The following is a 23,911-nucleotide window of genomic DNA, read 5'->3' as shown; positions in this document are numbered from 1 at the left end:
GAAAGTTGCATGTTGTGTGAATTCAGATTTCACTGTTTCAAAGAAAGGTTTGTGTGAAGAGAAAACGAAAGGTGCATGTTGTGCAAATATATTTTTCATCGACAAAGTCACTGTGAAGAGAATATTAGAATATGCATGTTGTGTGAAAACATTTTTCATTGTTATAGAAAGGTCTGTTTGAACACATTTTTCATTGTCAAAGAACTGTAAACACAGTCAGTTTTCATGGACAAGGAAATGCCTCTGTGAAGGAAAAAATGAAAGTTGCACGTTATGTGAATGCAGTTGTCATTGGCAAAGAAAAGTCATTGCAGAGTGAAAGTGAAAGTTGCATGTTGTATGAAAGCAGTTTTCTTGGTCAAAAAAAAAATGTCTCCGTGAAAGAGAAAACGAAAGTTGTATGTTGTGTGAAAATATTTTTCATTGTGAAGAGAAAAAGAAAGCAGAAAAGACTAATATATTATCATGTAAAATTCACTAACATTAATAACGCGATAAGGAGGGATGAGCATACTCCGTATTTGAGTGACTATATTTAATAGTCTCAACGTTTTATGCAGCTTTCCGAGAAATGGGACTATAAGGATCCAGGTTGCTGACTGATTCGGACCATGGCTGGTTTTGACTACAAATGTGCTGATTCGAACCATATGCCAGGCTGATCTGAAGTATGAAATATTACACAAAAAAGAAAACCATGAAATAAATATACCTATTTATTTAAGTATTTATTCCTATTTCTGCAAATATATTTTATTAATATTGTTAAAAAAAAATTTTTAAAATTCAAACTATTTTTGGAATAGATCTATTGTGATTTACTGACATGTACATTTCTCTTGTCGCATGTAAAGCAGGGTCAGCGTTTAGTTTCAAAATCGTTTCTATACATTTTCTGAATGCTCTCAATTACACATTAAATAGTTATTCAAGAAAATTCGTGTACAGGTATATATTTGTTCAGTACGGTTTATTGCCAAAGTTCTGTATGACCGATAAATGATTTTATTATGTGCTATATTCCATGTCGTACAGGTATTATATATGATGTCCGTCATCTTTATTTTGGAGGTACTTTGTGCACTGGAGTCACCTCCAGTTTTCACCATTCCGTATGTGAAATCATATTTGAACATTAATAAACAGTTTATACAAAGAGTTTTTACACTGAATACTTTCTGCTCACTTACCATCCCCAGCAAAGATGACACATTCGCATTGTGCATGTCCTAATTTTCTTGCACTGTCAACCTCAGTTCGTGGCCAACGTTTACTGTTTTCCATCTTAGACAATGATTTTAGTGTTTGGTTATATACTTGTAATTAAAAGTGGAACAATATAATTAGCATTAAATATTTGTTTTGAATCACAATAATTTAAAGGTAGTAAATATTTATTGCTAGCAAATATGCACTATTTTGGCGGAGTGTTACATGGTGAAGTGCAACCGGATGTTATAAATAGGGTGTCGTGCACGCCAGTCATATCGGGTTCGTTTGAAGTTAAAAGAGTTACGTGTTTCCATTTTGCAAATCAGCTTCCAAAAGTGGTAGGTAATGTTGTCATTCTCTAAACAATAATTAATTTAGATCACTCGTCTGTGAATATATACATTCATTTCTGCAATATAATTATATAATAAATTTCAGTACAAAAAATTATTAAAACCAACGATAAATAACAGAGTCCTTGTACCTAGATATTGGGCCTCCATAAACGTATTAATTAAGCTATTTCAGTACGTTTGTATGACTATAACTTTATTATGATAGAAAAAGTAGTTCATTTCGCACGATAATTCTATTTATCTGAATTTATTATAGGACATTCTACTGCTATGAATATTCTTAAATCTTACTTGTAAATGGTTTGATATCACCATTATTTTCTACTACAAGTTGTCGAGACTGTTGGTTGTTATGACGCGTAATAAAATAGAGAGAACATAATAGGAGAACATGTTAATTCTCTTACATTAATTTATTTATAGACAAATATATAATATTAAGACTTGAATAAATCCTTTACTTTACTCATTCAAAGTTATATTGCCTGTATGCTTGGAAAGATATATAGTTTTGTTGAAATATAAGTAGCTGACATATAAACCATACTTCTTATGGGGACATTGTCTGTCATCAGACGATTTTTTATATGCTACCTCTTATTACTGCAGCGTATTCAAGGTTTCAATTGAAGATTGCTGAAGTCATGGAATAGGAAACAACTCTCGAAATGTTAAGTGAGCTTGTGCTGGAAATCAAATCTAACACGCTTTAATATAATGAATACGAGGTAAAAGATTTTACAGAAAATAGATGTATCATACTGTGTTGAATTAAATCATGGTCTGAATCAGCCCATAATATGATCCAATTAAGCTTGGTCAGACTCCATCACGGTCTGACTCAGCTCATAATATGATCCAATGAAGCTTGGTCAGACTCAGTCACGGTCAGGCATACCTCATAATATGATCCAATTAAGCTTGGTCAGAATCAGTCACGGTCTGAATCAGCTCATAATATGATCCAATTAAGCCTGGTCAGAATCAGTCACGGTCTGAATCAGCTCATAATATGATCCAATGAAGCTTGGTCAGAATCAGTCACGGTCTGAATCAGAGAGTAATATGATCCAATTTAAGCTTGGTCAGAATCAGTTACGGTCTGAATCAGGGAGTAATATGATCCAATTAAGCTTGGTCAGACCCTGTCACGGTGTGACGCAGCTCATAATGTGATCCAATTTAAGCTTGGTTAGACTCAGTCACGGTCAGGATCACCTCATAATATGATCCAATTAAGCTTGATCAGACTCAGTCACGGTCTAAATCAGGGAGTAATATGATCCAATTAAGCATGGTCAGAATCAGTCACGGTCTGAATCAGGGAGTAATATGATCCAATTACGCTTGGTCAGAATCAGTCACGGTCTGAATCAGGGAATAATATGGTTACATATACTCTGAATCAGCCACGGTCTGAACCTGTCGGTAATATTGTTCTGGTCTGAATCGACCATTTTCTGAACCTGTCGGTAATATTGTTCTTTTCTGAATCGACCATGGTCTGAATCAGGCTAACTTGTTACTTGCTTGTTAGTCACTAGAATTGTGAATAGTTCATTTGTATTTGACTATCAGTAGTTTTCACCCTTTTCAATGTCTTTTAAACGTTTTCAGCTCTTCAAGTGAGACATTCGTTCTGTTCTGGTTTTTTATATAAATCTGAGAGGGGACCGGTATACGGTAAAGTTGATTGCATACACGATGGGGAGAATTATTTCATACCTTTATGCTGCTTTCGTGTACTGTTACTGAAATTTCTGTACATGAGTCAATGATGGAAATTACACCTTACATTATCTAAAGCCGACAGCTATCAAAATGGATGTTCCTATGTGCTCGAAAAGATAAGCCCGAAATAGTCAAAAGTACACTAACTTTAGAAGTCATTAATAAAGAGAAAATTTTGTCAGAGTAGACAATACCAGCTTCTGAAAGTGTAATACATAAAATATTTTAAAAGTATAAAATAAGTTATCGGCTTTATATTTTAACTTTTACATTTGAAGTCCATGAAATTAAAATTACAAGGTGGAGCTAGCATCCTTTTCAGAGATGCACATTTCAAGTAAGTCCAGGCAGTATATTCTATAACCCCAAATACACCCCTCAGTCATACACCGCAATCACGGAATTAAAAGCTGTTTTAACTATATCTAAGATATACAAGGTCTTTGTTTACATAATAAGTATAGCCACTTGGAAAACCTGAGATATTCTTTTTCTTTGAAGATCAAACCCTGTGAATAATGCGATATTGTAGAGCGGTAACTTTGAGCTATTTCAAAGTGTGAAGTAGTCTCCATCAACGAAAAGTTTACCAGACCGCGTGAGTAATCTATTAAATAAACAGTTCATACAACTAGAACGCATTTTTCACACCTTTTTCTTCTTTGCAAATAACTGTGATTTTAAATCGACGATAAAACATTTAAAATAAATACTGCATGAAAATTTACCAAACCGACGCATTTTCTCGTCATTGTCTTTATTTAATATCCCTCTCCCTCTTGTGTTTCTCTCTATTTTTCTTAAATCAGTTTTTATTTCCTTGCTATCATCATTATGTAGCCTGTAGGTTGTTGTTGTTGTAGGGTTTAACGCCATTTTTCAGCACACGATAGGCTATACATGGTGGCCAGTATTAATGGTGGAGGAAGAACCCGTAAAACCCCCGGAAAGAACCACCGACCCACGAGAAGCTACTGGCAAGCTTTCTTACATACCACATTAGAATCCGAGACTCGAACCCACGCAAACAGAGGTGAGATGGCAGTGATCCGTAACGGAAAGCGCTTTAGACCACTCGGCCACTCGGGGCCCCTAGCCTGTAGGTGATACTGCACATACATACATACATACATACATACAACAGGATAGGGTTATGTAGGTTAAAGTAATCAAGCCCCATGTAACAAGGCAGCCTTATTTTAAGTCGTAACTGCGGAAAGCAGCGACTGTATGGGAGACATCTCGTCTATGTTTTAGTGTTAGACCAAACAGAAGGTCTCCGCTTTTTGTTCTGACACCTGTCAGAAGAAGAAAAAAGCTGAAACCGACTTCTTGGTTTAAGTTAAGTGTATTCTCCTTCCGAAGCAATGGGAGATCCCTTTTAACTTTGACTGAAACAGTTCGCAAAGAAACCCTACATTTTGTCAACCAACGATATTGACGTTGGAGTCGTATTAAAAAGAAACAAATCTCCCTCTAATACACGCAGTCAATCCTGAAACAACTTTCTTTTCTAAATGAAACATTTTCCACTCCAAATTTGATAGTCATTTGGAAATCGACCCTACGCACATGTTCAGCTGTGTTGTTCTTGTACCTATTGTTGTGGGTTTAACGCCGTATGTCAGCATATGATAGGCTATACATGACGGCAAGAATAACTAGTGAATAAAGAACCAGAGGAAACCCCCGGTGAGAACCACCTACCCACGGAAACTTACTGGCAAGCTATTCACATACGAAAATGATGCGTGTTTTGCTAAGCAGGATATGAAGGTGGTACTAGTCAATATCAAGGTCAAGTTCTTTCGTAGCCATATCACTACTCTCATTAAACCAGCAGACTCGCGCGACTTCGTTAATTTACGAAATGCCCGATACAGTGGGGCTACCATATTGAACAATGCTTTCAAGGGCTTAACAGAAAATATTACGCCAGTAATGCTCTTTTTCAGCACGGCTGTATTAATCTTCTTTAGTTTCAGAAAAATCTATCCCTACATCTCTATTTTGTATTCCTTCTGTAACATCAACCTCGTCCTGAAAAAAGCTGCATGTGTTTTATTCGGAACGTTCAATGAATAACTCTTTTCGTGCCTTTTGGAAACATTATAGAAAATGTCTAATACGCTTGTCATTTCCGAAAAGTTAGTCATATCCATGAGCAAAACACAAAGACAATACAAATATGGAGTCATGATGAACATACGGTCAAAGTGCATCTGCTCAAACGGGTACATTTGTATAACATTATGTCGTGTACTTTACGAGTCACGTTTCAATCAAACATTCGTTTCCGCAACTGCAGGTGTTATCCACACAAGTCAATGGCAAACTTCTTTGACAGTTATTTGCTATGAAAGAAGCAGGTTACTAAAAATCGATAGGCAGTGGCAATTCAAACTTGAAATAAACAACGGAAAATGGCTGGTTCGCTGGTAACTTGAATTTTAATGGGCACTTTGATGACATTATTATGCGGAAGAAACGGGAGATAACACATCGAAACTGTTGATCCTGGAATGACCAGGGCGGGAATTCAATCCACGACTTTAAGCTTGCTGGTCCGATTAACCACCAACTGGTACCGTGGGTAAAGAAGAATGAAAAAGGTGATTAATGTTGCTTGGTAACAAAGAAACTAATCTGGGCAGGCTTGACCTGGTTAAGCAACCGCTTTACGGACAAGAGGTGAGAAAATGAACATGCCAACACAGGTACTTGGACACATCGATTCTGCAGAGAATCAATTCGAGCTGAATTGGAGAGAGAGATACATATCGTAAGAAATACTGGCTGACAAGTGAAAAATAGATTAAAATATCTCGTATTCCAATTGACGTTTCTAGAAAATCAATAGCTGTTTCAAAAATAAAAACAGTAAGGGGGGGGGGGGGGGTAAGCTACTGCTGAGAAGAAAAAAACTACAAACGATGCCTTTCTACATTTTTGGTACCAAGCAACTTCGCGCATGGGCATCCGCTGGAATCTTACGTGGAGTAGGGTAACACAATCAAAGGATATATATATATATATATATATATATATATATATATATATATATATATATATATATATATATATATATATATAAAATGTTGTAGGTTTCAACGCCATTTCCAGCACATAAGCTTTTCATGGCGGTTAGTATAGGAAGAGCCCCGGTAAATATCAATGACCCACGGGGAGACAACACACAACAGGACTTGGATTCATTCCTCTGGATTTGTTAATACAAATGTAATCGTAAAATAGTGGCCGGGCCACAAGTAGACGAGTTATCTAAAGAGCTCACCGTTACGGATCGCTGCCATCTCACATCTGTACAGGTGGATTCGAGTCTCGGGCTCGGTCAATCCGGGTACGTCAGAAAGCTCGTCAGTAGCTTCCCGTGTGTCCGTGGTTCTTTCCGGGGTTTTCCAGGGTTCTTCCTCAACCAGTTATAATGACTGCCATGTACACTATCTTGTGTTGAAAAATAATGGCATTAAGTCCCAAAACAACAACAACATAAAATAGTGGCAATTCATCCCTAAATGAATTTATGCTGCTGCGATTAATAGCTGATCCACCTTTTGTTGCTGATATCCAGTCAATGAAAAGGCGTCGAGATCTTCAAATTAAGATTTCTAAATCAATGATATCTAATATAGGTCATTTTATTCATGTGCTTTATAATCCAGTATCTAACTGCTATAAAAGGCTCAAGCTCAAATCGATTAATTGTTGAAAATTAACCAGTGGTTCTTTTGGTACTCGACATCTAAAACTAGCAAGCAAGACATAATCGATACACTCGTGCAATATTCGAAACATAGATTTTGTGATGAATTAGTTTCAGTTGCGTATACATTATAAATCGTGTAAACACTGGAAACAGAAGCAACACAAGATCCAAGATCCTACGTGTCAATTCTCCCAATCATTACACTTGTGTAAGGCGTCTATATAATTACTTTGCCATGACTGAAACGTCTCATGCAATTACCCTAAGCAATGATATGCTGACATTAATTACAAAATACGTACGTGTACTATAATATACAGTTTTCTTTATTAAGTATCAAATTATTTTAAGGACTGTCCTTGAAAAATATACAGCGAATATGGAATGTCCGTAATTGCATGAAGAATCTTCTCATAAACTGACACATCGTGGAAAGAAACGCTGTAATTTTTGTTCAAAAGTAACTTTGTTTAATAATTAAACTTAATTTAAGAAGAAAAAAATCTACCCGAGCTTGACATAACGATGCAAAAGCTTTATACAGTAACATGTAAACAAGATGGACGTGCTCTCGCAATTTTAAGGACACTGATTTATGAAAAGAATCAATTAGGATAGGCTATCTTATTAGATAAACCGAACAGATAAATCTTTATAAGACATGCCATTCCTTGCGTTGCTTCTCTCAACTCCATAAAAGCAGTGAAGGATTCTGTGAAGTCAAGGCCGGAATAAATGCGTAACAAATAGAGCGGTTGCTTCTGTCCCCCCCCCCCACCGTACCCCACCTAACGCAGTCAAATATATTAAAAGTGTCCTCGCTTTTTATTGTGTGAATTTAATGTTTCCAGAAGTGAAGTTCTATTGCTGTTGCCAAATCTGGTGGTGAAAAAATAGGCCTAGAAAAGTCACACGTTGTCTTTTTTTTTTAAAGACTCTGAAGGCAATGAGATGGAATACCCATTTATGCATTTTGCAGTATTTACAAGACTTAAAGAGGGTAAAAGTAGGATGAACAAAAAGAAGTAGCCGATTTAGATTTGTACCGTTGTTTTGTTGTACTAACTCACGGAGTTTGCCAGTACTACTAAAATAATGAAGATGATACGGTGTCAAAAAGTAAAAATCGAGGACATTTATTAGTTTGGAAATAAGCTCACCAGAAATGTCATGTATGCACGAAACCGCTTTTGGAGACCAACGTATGGCAAAAATAATTCGATCCAAACAGACGCCAAATCGTATCGATGCAGACTCCATTCATATTTAAACGAAGCATCCCTGTCGTATTAAATATTGTTATAGAACACCCCTGACGAAAATATTCTAAAATTTAAGCATATTTTTTTTAAAAACTAATCTCTGTAAAAGGAATTCCCCGACATACCGAACAATCGCAATAAAAAATTCCACAATATTAGAAACAGTTACTTCGGACTGAAAAATTGTTAAAGCTACGCTAAAAACACAAATCACTCACACACACATACTTCGGAGTAAAGAAAACAAGAATAAAAACGTGCGTAGTGATTTTACACAATCCGTGTGAAGTTTATACAACAAATGTGAACATTTATAATTTTAATGGACCCAAAATGTTTCGCCCTGCTGAGAATTTATTGTCTGTGGAAAACTGGTTCCTTTCAAAGTAGACTTTAGACCATATGTGATGAGGTGGTTAACAATATTCTGGTTTCTCTCCTCTGGTCATCACCACCACCCCAACCCATGTTTCCCAAAACATACAAATGAATGAAGTATGTGGATCATTGTACAGAAAATTCCATTGGTAAGAAACTATAAGAATAGATGTCCCTACTAACGACACATACAGTACCCAGAAAAGGTTGAGATGATGAAAACACTTAATTACTTTTTGTTATTCATATAGAGTTCTTAATCATTATACTGCTTCCAGGAAATGAAAACACCACATAATTCCAGCCTTATAAAGAAGAATTTGTTTATTGGAGACAGTTATTGTTCTGAATGGATACTTAACGACTCAATTTTCTGATTGTGTGGCTCAAACACTAAACATTGCGGAAACAACATCCCTCAATATGCTGATTCGAATAATGCATCACTTATAACATTAACGGGAACTCAGTAAGTTTATTTTCAATACTACAATGTAACTAATTTGGTCTAAGATGCTCTTTACATGTCACTGACATCTCAACTCAGTCTGCGAGTGTTCGAATCCGAATGGGTATGCAAGACAGCTTGCCAGCAAGTTCCTCTGGGTCGGTGGTTCTCACCGGTGTTATTCCGAGTTCTTCCTCCACCAAATTACAATGGCCGCCATGTAAGGCCTATCATGTGCGGAAAATGGTGTTAAACCCAAAACAAAACAAAAAAACAACTACGTAAACTCGGGACTCCATAGTGTGGACTCTCCAAGTGAGCTTATCGGGGTAATTATTCTAATATTTATTCTCTCAAAGCTCAATTTGTGTTTTGAGAACACGCTTGTATATTAATGTTATTATTGTTCTCTGACAGGCTATTCATGGCGGCCATTACATCTGGTTGAGGAAGAACTCGGCAAAAAACCCGTAAGAACCACCTACCCACGGGAAGCTACAGCCAAGTTTTCTCACATAACGACATTTGCCGAGTCTGAGACTAAAACCCAAGCAGTGATCGGTAAAGGCAAGCGACAATTTTATTAAATCAGATCTTCGCTGTCCTACGTTAACATCTGAACGACCGCTTATGGGTCATGTTCTGGTGACCTTTGAATTAGCCAATGGCAGCTTTAAAAATCTGAAAGTGAATCAAATCGTTCGGTACATATTCATGCTCTTCATCCACATTGCTCAGTCTCCAAACTCGAAGATATAATTAGCGATTAGGGTAATAATAACATAGGTTACCTAAACATGACCCCTAAGCGGTCGCAATCAGATATTTTCAATTATAACAGTGGATATCCGATGTTAATCAGATTGAGGCAAGCGCTTTAGACCACTTATTATTATTATTATTATTATTACAAATAAGTATGCAAACAAATGCAACAAACCATATCAGCCACTAGTCATATGAGCAACATTGTACAGCAGTGCGAACTCAGACTGAAAACTTTGTTCATGTGGATTTGTATGTGACTGAATACGTTTGAATATACATTAAAAATTAATCGAAACTTGGTTGTGTCATTAATTATTCCAGATTTGGTTCTTACAATTTCGTTCTGCAATTCAAATTTTCTTCGCTTGTTAATATTGTTATAATGTTATCAGTTGATTAACAAAATTTTTGTATAAAATGACCTCTGACATTCAATGCCAAAAGAAAGGGGAAGAAAGGGGAGTTTCTTGGCCAAATGAAACAAATGAAGTCAAACTTCCCACGCCTTAATTTCTAATGAATGCTCTTTAGATCATCTTTGGCATCATCAACAACATCGTCTACAGCAACATACCTATGAAATAATACTGATAATTTTCTGGTGGAAGAAAGATGACAACAAGCAAGTATGACCTTGAAATAGCAGCTGTAGAGTGTGCCGAAAATATCCTCAGGGTGGGAGGAAACTATGTTGGGCAGCGTCAAAGATTTATAACGTATAGAGGGGTTTAACAGTAGGTCGCTATTTGGAAATATTTACTGTAACAAGTATGGGTCTGCATGTACTCGAACTGGAACGTGTAATATGTTAGAGCTATCACTGGATGAGTCTGTCTAAAATGTAACGGTGCAGCATGTAATTAGCGAGAAATTCGAGTTTGTCTGCCCTCTAGCTGAAATGCAGCATTTTGGCTTGATAAACATAATGACATTAAGTACATCTAAGTGGTTTTCGTAAATGGTGGGGTCGGTGCTGAAGAGAAAAGGAGAAAGCCAAAGCGGAAAAGTAAAAACAAAAAATATAGGAAAAACTAGTCAAAAACCATTTTTCTAAATTATTTCTCTAATAAGATCCTCACTTCAACTTTAATAAATAAAGAGGAAAGGTTAGGGTTTGTCCTTTTTCAGGCACAAATATCCGGAGGTCGTGGGTACGATCCCCGGCCGAGTCATAACAAAGACGTATAAAAAGGGTACTAGCGCTCAGCATTAAGAGTTTAGTGTTAGGACTGGTCGGCCTGGTGTCAGGATAATATAAATGGGTGGGACATCATGCTACATGTCTGCGGCATGACGCTTCAGTGCAATACATCACTTTAAACTGCCACACTACAGACACCGTAGCAATATGAATGAAAAATTGTTAAAGCCACGTTAAAAATCCAATCACACACACACACACACACTCACTTCATCCGGCATATTTCATTGATCATTTGAACTCTAAAAGAGTTCTTTTTGTTTTGCTTTACTTAAAAAAAAAAATAACTGAAATCATAGCAACAGTACGGGATGTCGTATATTAAACCGAGTTGTCTTCAACAACAAAAATTCCCATCCTTGGCGTGGAATAGTAACGATGTAATTGTTTGACACACCTCTTGCAGAAGGGCAAATTATAGGCAGTGTAGGCTAAAAGAAAAACTATTTCCATTCTACAATATTCTGATATATAATACTGATTTTCTGAAATTGATAAATGAAAAGCATGCCAGTTTTATGCAAATAAATAAATAAATGTTGTTGTTGTTGTAGAGTTTAACGCCATTTTTCAGCACACAATAGGCTATACATGGCGGCCAGTATTAATGGTGGAGGAAGAACCCGGGAAAACCCCGGAAAGAACCACCGACCCATGAGAAGCTACTGGCAAGCTTTCTCACATATCCACATTAGCCGAATCCGAGACTCGAACCCACGCAGACAGAGGTGAGATGGCGGTGATCCGTAACGAAGAGCGCTTTATAAATAAATAAATAAATAAATAAATAACCCCTTCTTGAGTTTCGCGTAGAATAATGTCGATGCAAATCATTATTTAACTATTCTGCTTTAAGATACCACACTCTTTGTTTCTCTCACAGACAAATCATGAAAAAGTAGTAGTTGTAGTAGTAGTAGTAATGGTCTGTAGACTATTGAGTAAGTCTATCTCTCTTTCTCTATCCGACACACTCCATTTTTATGATATTTCATTTAGATGTATTTTTACGAAATTATCATGCAAAAAGTAAACAACCACCAACAAAACCATAATCCAGAGAGAGGTCAGCCAAACCAACATTTCCCGCCTGTGTATTATCAAATACTGTTACAAAACAGATTCGACACGTGGAAACAAAAACTAAGAACCAAGTCAGCGGTCAGATGTTAAAATACCGTTATGTCACTGATATTTGTTATACCCTGGCTAACATAGGGTCGCCGCATGTCGTTATAAACTCATAAAAAATGGGTAATTTAACGCTGATTTCCCATTGTCCAATAATGCCGCAAAATAATAAAATGTGGCCTACTTTTATTTCCTCTTTAATTCTACTGGTAACATTATTAGGATTATGAGGGCAGTGAGGGGTGATAGTAGTTTGGTTTGGTTTGTTTTTTAAGGAGAGTAGGAACTTTACAGCGGATACAGCATTTCATACGACGATTATTCAAAAGGTTACGCTTTGTGCAGATTTGATTTCAGTCCAGATCAAGACAGCACCGAAGGAGTGTGAATGTGGGTATAAGCACCCCCTACCCTTTCCCGTGTGATATTATGTTTTTGTGTATGAAAGTAATGTGTACATATTAGTACTCCTACACTCTTGCGTGTGATAGTGTGTTATTTCACTGAACTTCTTTTACAGCGTACCCTTTTGAATAGATAGTAGGTGCTTGATTTTGGTCACTACACACAGTTAGACAGTATATGCGCGGTACTGGTCACAACAAACGGAGAACTGGACAATATGTGGGGGGGGGGTGTTTACGGGTAACTATTGGAGAGTAGACAACTATGTGTTGGATTGTATATATATCGGCGAAGGGCTGTAGAGGACTAGGTTGTCACTAGACAGCCATCCCCATCCCCATGTTGAATTTCCGTTTGGGTCCAGAATGCCATTTCCATGTGAAAATAGTCTTTATACCCCATACGATTTACCCATGTTTAAACAAAATCAAACACACACACACAAGCTAAAAAAACGACGAATAATATACACTCTTTGATTGGCTGAATAAAGTGAGTAGATATCTTTAGCTCAAACACGTGGTCTTCCTCGATGAGTAAATGTCTGTACTAAACGACTGGAAATCAAGTCTTGCTTTACAACATCATCAAACCTGTAAATATGCTCATCTTTAATGTTTGGTATTTGTGAATGTAAAGTGACCAGCCCTAACAGACTAACCCTCCCTTTTAACTTAATAAAGTTAAAGTGAGCAGAGATTATTTTAAAAAAATATTGATTTCGAACATTTGTTGCAGGCTAGAGGTTTCAACAAAAATTCTCTCCCTCCCCAACCTTTTTCTGTGTTACGATACATCACGTCGATGTACTTTTATGTAACTATATTTATATTTATCAAGCAAAACAAAATACTGCATTTCAGTGAGAGAGCAAACTCATATTTCCTGACAAAAATATGCTGCAGCGTTACGTTTTCCCGCTCGTCCTGTCATATATTGGTACGTATACTTGGTTTAATTTAATTGTTTGTAAGCTTTAAAATCATTTTATTTTTAATTTCACTGCATGTCAATGTAATGTAATTTTGTTACTAGGAACTCGATATTTTTCAGAAAATAGTTTGACCTTGACTCTTCAGTTGTAAACACCTAAGGCTGACCTAGTTCCCGACCTTGATTTAGAAATCAGTGAGAAGTAAAGAACTTTTTATTTTTATCTTAGTTTTAGAGTAAAATGGTTGGTTTTTGTCAAGGTCATACTTTTAGACGTAAATACTTTTCGAAAATTCTGGAGAGATGACCCTCATCCGGGAATCTGTTTTGCGTTTCAAGTTACTGTATAACCTTTATTTATGGAGAAATTCGGCAGCTGGGGCTTTTTCTTTACACTGGAAAGTGTTTGTGACTAGTTTGGGAATTACATTATAATCTGTATCCAAATTGTTTGGATTGTAAAAGATTAATTCTTTTTCCGGGAAATATTTAAGAACTCGTACATAATTCTTGGACAAATAAATTTATTTAAATTTTATTCGGAAATTCAAACACCGCAATATTATTGTTTGTGGATGTAAAAAGGACTGTACATATAAGTTCTATACTGACTACAGTATACGTCATCGCCTTCCACTTTGGATTTTTCGTCAGGACTCGAACTTTGAATTCATCAAAACATTTCATTACTAGGACTTCCAAAATTTAATTCGTGGATTATTCTTGGATTATTTTTGGATTTGATTCTTAAAAACCGTATATATATATATATATATATATATATATATATATATATATATATATATATATATATACATACAAAGTAATAATCATTCCAGTTCTTGCGCAAACAAATCCATATTGTTAATGTTACACGGTTAAAACGTGCGTTTAAAAATGCGGCCTAATTTTAAAATCTGGATTGACGCTTAAATTATTACTTACATTAACACAGGACCCACCTCCTCCTTGATGCTATTACCCTCACTAGCTATATACTACTCACAGTAACTTGAGATACGTGGTACACGTGGATTAAAATTACAGCTATGCCATTTGATAGTGACGCATTAGTATACTGGCACCTGCCCGTCTGTCTGGTACAATCCCAAAATATAAATGAAGTAGAACTAGGAATAGTACATATAAAACCTAAATGGCCATAAATATCCACATAGGCAGATATCAATTAGAGACGACCTTGGTCATTCTCGTTGATGTTGTACAATAATGGGTTTCTTAGGGAGTATAACATTTAATCATATCAAATACAGGAATGTTATGGTGTGGAAATAAAAACCGATACGGCTGAAGGTATGTAAAACGATGAACACACAATGAACATAAAGGATGAGGCAATGGGTACATCAAGATAGGACCAAGTCGTGATCTATTAACAAAGAAAACATAAAAAAAATTCACGAAAATGATATATTCATCGCAAATATGTCTACTAAGACCGACATTGACAGAACTTGATAAAGATAGTGTAATACATTTAGAGTATGCGCATTTGGTTATAGCGCTCCATATTAAGGAACTCTTAGATTTTTGTGATTACTTGTTTGCTTATGGGAACTCGGTCCTGTGGAAATATTCCTCAGCCCAAAATAATTAGCCAGTTACTAGGCGCAAACGTAACGGAGTGAAGTGTTTGTGAGTTTCCATGATGCCATGATTTACTTTTGATGAATTAAGGTCAGAGCCGCATGAGTGTCCCTGTCGTTCCATCGTTTCTATTAAAATCTAGTTGTGTACATTGATCGCTTGACTCCAGGTGCAGTATTTAAGATTGCAGACTGGTATATTATCCAATGGCGAAATGTGGCTTAAAACCATGATTTGACTGGCCTAAGATGGAGTAGTAAAATTAGTTCCCTGTATTGGGGGAGTTGTATAGTTTTACGGCGTAAAATGCTGATGGTACGTTACGGAAAGTTAATGAAGAAAAAAAATGCAAATGTTCGGTCGATATACAACTGGAAGGTTGTGAGATCTGTGATCTTGTATTAATCAGAGTAAACTTTCTAATTTACACCAAAAGCTGCATGGAAGTCTTTGGAATTTGGGGAAACATATGACTTCTAGCGGAATCGCACCAGGGTTTGAGATCGCTCGGTCAATTTAAACCCTTGGATTTACAACAGAATTAGGGCTTGGAATGGACATGGCAATAGCGCAAATATGGGTTTCTTCGGAAATTGTGGGGGGGGGGGGAATTATTTTGAGAACTTAAGAAGATAGTTATCTAATCTCAGCGAAATCATAACATCCATTATAAGATGCGACTACTCCCAAGCATTTAGTGTACGAGGTTAAGATTTACTGCTCTAGATGTTGCATCTTAATTTATCATGGGAGAGGGGAGAGGGGAGACCAAATATGACTAATCAAGGCAAATGTCTCCATTATCAAACTGGGTTCCTCGAATGATTTTAATGCCAATGATCAGATTATGACTCAAAGCAACGTTAGCGACATGGTTGTATGTTGACACCAATTTGTTTTGCAGACCAGCAATACTCAAATGTATCAGCGCGAGGGGAGAAAACCCTAACTAGCTCATAGCTTGATATGGCTTCAAAACAGTATAAAGAAGGCGCGTTTGTGAGCCAAGAACTTAATCCATAAATTTGCTTGTCTGAGAAGAAAACTCTGCCATAAGATTCCCAATTTTCGTCTATTAACATTTAAACAAAATTAGAAACGACAATGGGGAGTCCATACCATCTGTGGACAACATAGCTCTAAACTTCTGTTAATATTCAGTAAATTTTCATCTATTACTAGTTTCCTAGTCCTTGTTTTGAAGCGATGTATGGCATACAAAATTACTCGCGCTAGATAGATTGCCCAGCCTTTGAAACTTGTGCTTGGCATCAGGCTATTAATCAAGTGCTCTAAGAATATAATTTCGTCTACGCGTCAAATTCTGGAAGGAGCAGGAAGAACAATTTCATTTATAATACAGTCGACTTCATGAATACCATATACATACTTCTTTGACTCGCGTTAATAATAATGCCAGAAGAAACGAACACATTTCTCCATGGTCTTCGGAAAGCCTTGACCACTAGCAAGGAAAGCATTTCAGGCTTTGATTTTCCGATATATCCTTCTATTGTGAGGTTTGATTAACGAGATCGAAAACGAAATAAGTACAGTGAAAAAATGCATCCCTCTTTAGGCATTTCTACGACGTAGACAAATTCATGATTTTTACCTTTCTTAAAATAAATACTAGGTAAAGTAACAACTCTCAACAGCTCTAACATTCCCGTACTGAAATTCACAAAGCCGAATGCCGTAGCTTTGCATCTTGAGGTAGCGCACTTGTTCTATTGTCTGTACCAAGCGGGTACGAGTAGCTACACGACAACAGATGTAGCTTTACAATCATGCCAATCTGATTAAAACCAGATCTCCACTTTCTTAAGTGAAGATCTGACAGCGACCGCTTAGGAGTCATGTTCTGGTGACCTATGTTATTACCGTAATCGCTAATTTTATCAGCCAATCAGATGAAACTTTATATCTTCACGTTTGGGAGACTGGGCAGTATAGCTATTGAGCATCAGTCTGTGCCTATTGATTTGATTCACTTTCAAATTTTTGAAAGCTGCATTTTCATTGGCTAACTCAAAGGTCATTAGAACATGCTTCTAAGCGGTCGCTGGCAGATATTTACTCAAGACAGTGGAGATCTATCTTAATCAGATTGACATTGTACCCGTGTTCATAAATATAGCCTAAACAAAGGGTATTATTAGATATGTTTGTTTAAGGCTAATATTGCCCGTTCCGGAAGAGGAGTTTGCGTTCCGATTTTTAGACCTGCTCTCGGTAGATCTAAAACACGGATAGAACTTTGCAAAAATTAGGTATGTTTGAGTGTTTAGACAGGAGGGTGCCAGGAGGCGAAAGTCATGTGTCCAGTTAGAAAACAGAAGTAATTCTTACTAATCTGCTCATGCACCAGTGATATAGTCAGTTCAAAACAGCTTCTACGTATCAACAAATTTTTGATACAAAAGTCCATCTTAATCCGACTTGCTTGGATTCCATCGGAAACAAAATAGGAAAAACCTACCTCAATTCAGGCTAAAAAATAATTGTCCAGCCTTGACGAGTAAGGATATCGGATGGACCAGACTTACAACTCTCATATGTATGCACGCCGTACAGCGTTTTACATCACCTCAGCACAAAAGTAAACACGTGGTGAAGATAAAACGGAAGCAAAGTCGGAAAATCATGAAGAAAGGATCGTGCTTCAAGATTAAATTGCACATTTAATAAAATGCATCATAACGATTGTAACGTCGCCCTCTTAGTATGAGGGGTGGTTAACTGGATTTGGCTGACGTTATCTAGAGGATGGCCTCCCATGATATTATAGCCCAGTGGGAGTGGAGAGATAGAATTTCAACAGAGAACTGAGCAAGACTATTGGGAATAAATAATCCAATACGAACTCCCTTAGACAAGAAAGATAACAAATTTAATCAAAACAAATTAAAAGCGGAAATTCCAAATCAAGATACGTCAACAGAATTTCATAGCAGTGCCTTATTTGGATTTATTTCATCATAATAACGAGTGGTGAAAAGAGCGTAATGTCTACGACTGATTGCATGACCTTCCTCCCTTGACCGTGTATCAACGTCTTTCTATTTCCTCGAGTCTTCCTATTCTCTACGCTTCACCCCTTCCTGGACTTCCTAGTCCTTTATTCTGAATTCGTCACTTCTTTTCTTTGGACTTCCGTCTTCAGACTGTCCCGTATCTCCCCAGAGAGTTTAATGTTATTCTCTTTCAGAAATTGTGCGTCCTAGCACTAAACCCCGTCTTTTCTTACAAGACAACCACCTGGTCTTTTTTTCTTGTTTAAAGAGGAAAGCACTATGCTTTTTAGGCCTCCCCGGAGTCAGACTTATACTCTTTCATGATATTTAAGACTATTTCAGAATTTCGACCGAGGTCGTCACTTTAAATTCACATTACTTCTAAAGTGTACGCCTTAATTTGCTCTGCCCCATCGTAAGCAGCGGTTCCTAAAATATCCCAAGATAATCATTTATTCCAACAGATTTCAGATAGCATATAATCTTTGAAATACGAGGCATGTCAATTTCCCTTTAAAAATGATAATTTTACATGGGTTCCTAGCAAGCGGTTATGGTCGGTAGCTCAAATGTTTACTTTCTCATGACAGCGTAGCAATGCCCTCGTCAAATCTCACTGAGTCATACATGCTAGCCTTTCAAGTTTTAACACTTACATGGGGGGGGGGGGAGAAAAGAAAAAGATCGAAGTGACCCTTCACAAAGATTTTCTGGCTTAAATGTGATAAAACTGTAATGCTCATTTCAACTTTAAGGTTGAACACAATTCAAAATTCGACACGTTATAAAGATATTGTGGGGAAGAATTAAATCAGTATATTTATACAAATTCTAAAATAAATGCATTTTTAATGTCTCCCACCAAATCAACAATTACGTCGACATCCTCCCGCTACGGAACCATCAAGATAACACCATGAACAACATCATCAATGATAAAATAACTTGAACTATCCAACGTGCAATTTTTGTGTCCGATCTACATCACCGTACCGTATCACAAGCATACAAAGAGGTCTTCCAATACTAGAGCAAAATAAACAGAAGGATATAAAATCAACCATGATCAGTCCATTTGATTTTCATCCTTTGTAATTACTAAGCCAAAAGTCACAAACGATATATACGTATCCACGGTCATAGTCACTGACCCTCGCGGCCCCTGCAATGTCGAAGAGGTTAAGATTGCGGCTCCAAAACTTAATTTATGGGGGAAGTGTTTGCAATTTTAAGCTGAGCTATGATGTGTGTGTCACTTTCAAGTGGAAGAAGAAAAGGTTAACTACTGTACAACTGAGCAATGAGATTAATGACGATTGCCAGGTGCAACTTCAACGTTACCAAACCATGTTTCCACAATGGACACGCATTAAGAAACGGACATCAGTACTTTCAAACTGAAACTCGTTACAAACGAAACGAGTAATCGGGTAATACGCGAAAATAGGAAAGTACAGTTTCTGAAGCGACAAACATGATTAAATAAAAGTATCAAGTCTGTACACGAAGGTAGTGCGAACAGACGAGTGAACCAGAGCAGACGACAAAATGAAACTGCACAGCAATTTGAAAACCGTACAAACAATTCACAATCAACGGTAGTAATGCTAGTACACCCTGACCAACGGTAAATTAGTTGCCCACCTTGCGTTATATATTCTGGTTGTTAATTTAAGAAGACCTCGCACCTTTTCTTAGGTGAAATAAACACAAGAAACTTCTGTTTGTAATAGTATGTTAGCGTTCTTACGAATATGAGTGAAACTGTTTTTAAATAAAAAAATAATCCAGATATGAATCACACCCGGCTGCTGCAGTGAATCGAATTAGCCCCCCCCCCCCACACACACACACGAAGGAGGTGTGAGTATTAATATCAGTACAATTTACTGGGATAGAATTTCAAGGCTTATGCTTTAAATCTGACCAATCCAATGCTTGAAACCCAGACTTGACTCCGAGATACGCTGGTGAAAGCGGAATCAAGTGTGATCAAAGATGATTATAACAGTGGAACGTGAATGACGTGTTGTACGAAGGCACTTTCAAACATATCGTTGGTTCTATATTTGTTTACGCAAGAAGATGCGAGAGTGGAAGTCAGAGTAAACAACGTCTAAACACTTGTCCCCCACCCCATTTCACCTCTAAACGTGTTTTGGCCTGCATCCTTAAGTAACTGACCACTACATGTTTGACACCACCCCCGGAAACATTTCTGCGGGTGCCCTTGTTCTGAATGGAACATGCTACAATTTTAGCAACTATTGTCTACAAATGAGACTGTTAAGCGAGCATTGTGCCTAGTTTGTAAAGTATACCAGTATGTGCATATACATACCCTTTTTATCTTTATCTTCCGCACTGTGACCTGGCAAAAGCTCTCCCTGCTCGTTTGGACGTACTTCCCATGGGCTATCCATCACTGATCAATTCCGCAAAGAAATGCAATCAAAATCAATCACTCTCTTGAAATCTGAGGCATTAAAAATTGCTGTTATAGAATCCACAATGAATAAACTTCCAATATCTGAACTTGACGGGAAGTTTTTACTGCAGTACTTCTAACTTCCCAGCTGTGTGACGTAACCTGGTGACAAGTAATTAAGCTACTTTGTCAACCCGTGTCCAGAATTATTAAAAACGCATATGTATCAGGTTTTTATTGATTTGTTACGTGTTCAATGTGCGGGTATATATGTGTCATTTATATGAAATTCAGCTTGTCTAAGTGTCGCACACCTTTCTGCTCACTCTATTGGCTTTCTCGTAGAATTTGATCAACATTCAGAATTCGTTTACCTGTACGTGATACCTTAATGAATGCCCGCACAAAAGTGCACAGGTACACTTTTTTCTCCTCATGCAAACGAGAACAATATCTTATAATATGAGGTAATCAGTGTTACACACTTCATTCACTCCTCGTGAATATAAATGTGTACTCGCCAGAAATTCTGACAACTTTTAACTGATAGCATTAAGTATATGGTTGTTGATTGCTCAATCAGTGAACAGTAATAACTTGTTCCAGTCATGCGTTAACAAAGAACTCCTGTAACAATGACGTAAACTGGTCTCGTACTTTGCACGAGACACTGCTGTTTACTGTTGCTATTTCCGATCTTTCACTTCTTATCAATGAACCACAAATGATAACCCAACAAGCACAGCCCGAGACCAGAGGAAATAAAATGCGTTTAGGATCCCTGCCTGCAGCTACAAACTGATAGTTCGTTCTCGACTTGTTTCTACTGAGTGAGAGACTGACCAGGTCAGTTCATTACCGTAAGACAACACTAAAACGCCACCAGCTAAACACTTAACCGTTGGATGTAGAGTAAAACTGCCAATGCGCTGATGGATGTTATGCCTCCCTTGTCGACAACTGAACGATATGGATCACTGCTCATATTAATGTAAGATTTCGCTTTGCTATGGAGACAGCGACAACTGCAGAGCGCTTTTGTATTGTAGTGCATATAGTATTCCACGGCGATGAATCTTTATCATGCGTTGTGTGCTCCACAAATAAATAGTATATCACAGAGAAAACAAATATTTACGCTCTAAATGTAGTCTTGTTCTCTGGAAAGGCGAATAACTCCTATTTGCTCGACGTGATATGGCCAATACTGTCACCAACATCACCTATAAACGTACCCTAAGGCATTGAAAAAGTCATGCTTGATGTATGGTGATACCCTGCTCATTTCTCGTAACGGCTGTCAGATAAACAAACCATATTCAGATAGCTCTCATAAAAATCAATAAAAGGTTGTCCGTGTATATATATTGCTGGCAATACGCCTGACAAAATCTTAACGTGCACGTAGAAAACCAGTTGTAAGCCAGGTAATAAACTGCATACAAAATTACTCTGTGATATGGATTTTATAATTAGTAACCACGTCCATAACCTCTCACCATTAATCAGCTGAAAATTTCATACAATCATAACGGAAGATGTAGAAATGTTGCGAAATGGATTTTTAAACGGTCAAATGTAATTCATCACCAGGCATAAATGAAAATTGATTGAATTGCATGCCGATAGTATTAAAATGAAATCGAAATTGCGAGAACGATGGTTGTGTAATTTGACAAAATAAAAACTGTTACGCTACTTCTACCAGAATACCAGTTAGCCGCCTCCAAGGTATCAAAGCGTCTAAACGACTGTATCTCAGGAAATGCTCTGTTGATGAGTTTTTGAATGAATGCTTGCAAAACACTAACTTAAAAATATGCTTTGCAATTATTTTTTTTTTAAAGCACGATAACTTGGCTGAGTGCTAAAGAATAGCAATTTACTTTTACGTTCGGGTTTGGCAAATAAGGCATATAGCGATCTACTGGCAACAATGTTTTCTATTCTGAGAAAAGGTGTATATTAAGTGGGGCAAATGAGATAGCTAATGTACTATTCTGAGAAATGGTATTTTGCAGAGTAAATGCGGTAACTAACGTGCTATTGTCAAAAATGGTATTAGGGTAATTAAGATAGAAAACGTGCTATTGTGAGAAATGGTATTCTGTCCATTGAGATAGATAACGTGTTATTGTGAGAAATGGTATTTATTGGAGCAATGAGATATACAATACAACACGCTATCGTGAAAAATTATATTTAGTAGAGTAAATGAGATAGCTACAGTGCTTTTGTGATAAATGGTAAATAGGGCAAAAGAGATAGCTAACGCGTTATCGTGAAACATTATATTTAGTACAGCAAATGAGATAGCTAACGTGCCTTTGTGATAAAATGTAAATACGGCAAATGTGATAGCTAACGTGTTATCGTGAAAAAAATTATATTTAGTACAGCAAATGAGATAGCTAACGGGCTTTTGTGGGATATGGTATTTAGTAGAGCAAATGATGTAGCTAACGTGCTGTTGTGAGAAATGGTACTAAGGCAAGTGAGATAATTAACGTGCTATTGTGGAAAATGGTATTTAGTAGTACAAATGAGATAGCTAACGTGATATTGCGGGAAATGCTATTTAGTAGTATAAAAGAGATAGCTAACGAGCTATCGTGAAAAGTTATATTTAGTAGAGCAAATGAGATAGCTAACGTGCTATTGTGAGATATGGTATTTAGAAGGGCAAATGAGATAGCTAACGTGCTATTGTGGAAAATGGTATTTAGTGGTATAAAAGAGATAGCTAACGAGCTATTGTGGAAAATGGTATTTAGTAGGGCAAATGAGATAGCTAACGTGCCATTGTTGAAAGTGGTATTTAGTAGTATAAAAGAGCTAGTTAACGTGCTATTGTGATAAATGGTATTTAGTTGTATAAAAGAGATAGCTAACATGCTATTGTGATAAATGGTAAATAGGGCAAATGAGATAGCTAACGTTGATATTTGTTGCGAAATTTGTGAGACAAGCTTATTTTCTTCCTCCATTTCGATTTAAACTATATGCAGATTGCATGGAGTATCTATGTGAAAAATTACAGGAACGTTTATACAAAAGAAATGTTGTGCAGTTGCAATACAATATTGCAAATTTTCTACTCAAATAACGTTCCATTCCGCTTTGTATTCTACGTACAAAGTTTACCCGCCATACGTTTCGGGTTAAGCTAGCTGTCGAGTTTCGAAGATTTTTTCAAGTCTATATTACAAAGCACACATACATGTATGTATGTATGTATGTACAAGCATCAACTTTTGTAACCAGCAGCACTACCGATATCTCCGTTTTTGAACTTCATTTTGTTTA

The 23,911-nt window shown here is 36.9% G+C and overlaps 1 protein-coding gene and 1 long non-coding RNA gene across 5 annotated transcripts in view; one reads left to right on the top strand and one right to left on the bottom strand.

The window, feature by feature from the left end:
* The window catches only part of LOC149798377 (proteolipid protein DM beta-like), a 220,189-nt gene that overhangs the window by 75,818 nt on the left and 120,460 nt on the right, over positions 1-23,911 (bottom strand). The window contains exon 1 of one of the 4 annotated variants that reach the window (XM_089963550.1): positions 20,519-21,878. The exons of the other annotated variants lie outside the window; for them this stretch is intronic. Coding sequence (XP_089819676.1) covers positions 20,519-20,600 — 82 coding nt within the window. The 5' untranslated portion in view covers positions 20,601-21,878. Of the gene's footprint in view, positions 1-20,518; positions 21,879-23,911 lie in introns of those variants that run through there. 4 annotated transcript variants of the gene reach the window in all.
* On the top strand, positions 1,472-10,232 carry LOC149798381 (uncharacterized). The gene is made up of 3 exons (XR_016421625.1): positions 1,472-1,550; positions 3,801-3,897; positions 9,532-10,232. It is a non-coding gene; the product is annotated as an uncharacterized LOC149798381 (long non-coding RNA).

Source organism: Sinohyriopsis cumingii, chromosome 6, assembly GCF_028554795.1.
Source record: "Sinohyriopsis cumingii isolate HCF-2022 chromosome 6, ASM2855479v2, whole genome shotgun sequence".
NCBI classification, from domain to species: domain Eukaryota; kingdom Metazoa; phylum Mollusca; class Bivalvia; order Unionida; family Unionidae; genus Sinohyriopsis; species Sinohyriopsis cumingii.
The sequence above is the reverse complement of the archived record's forward strand: the minus strand, read 5'-3'. Positions and strand labels throughout refer to the sequence as shown.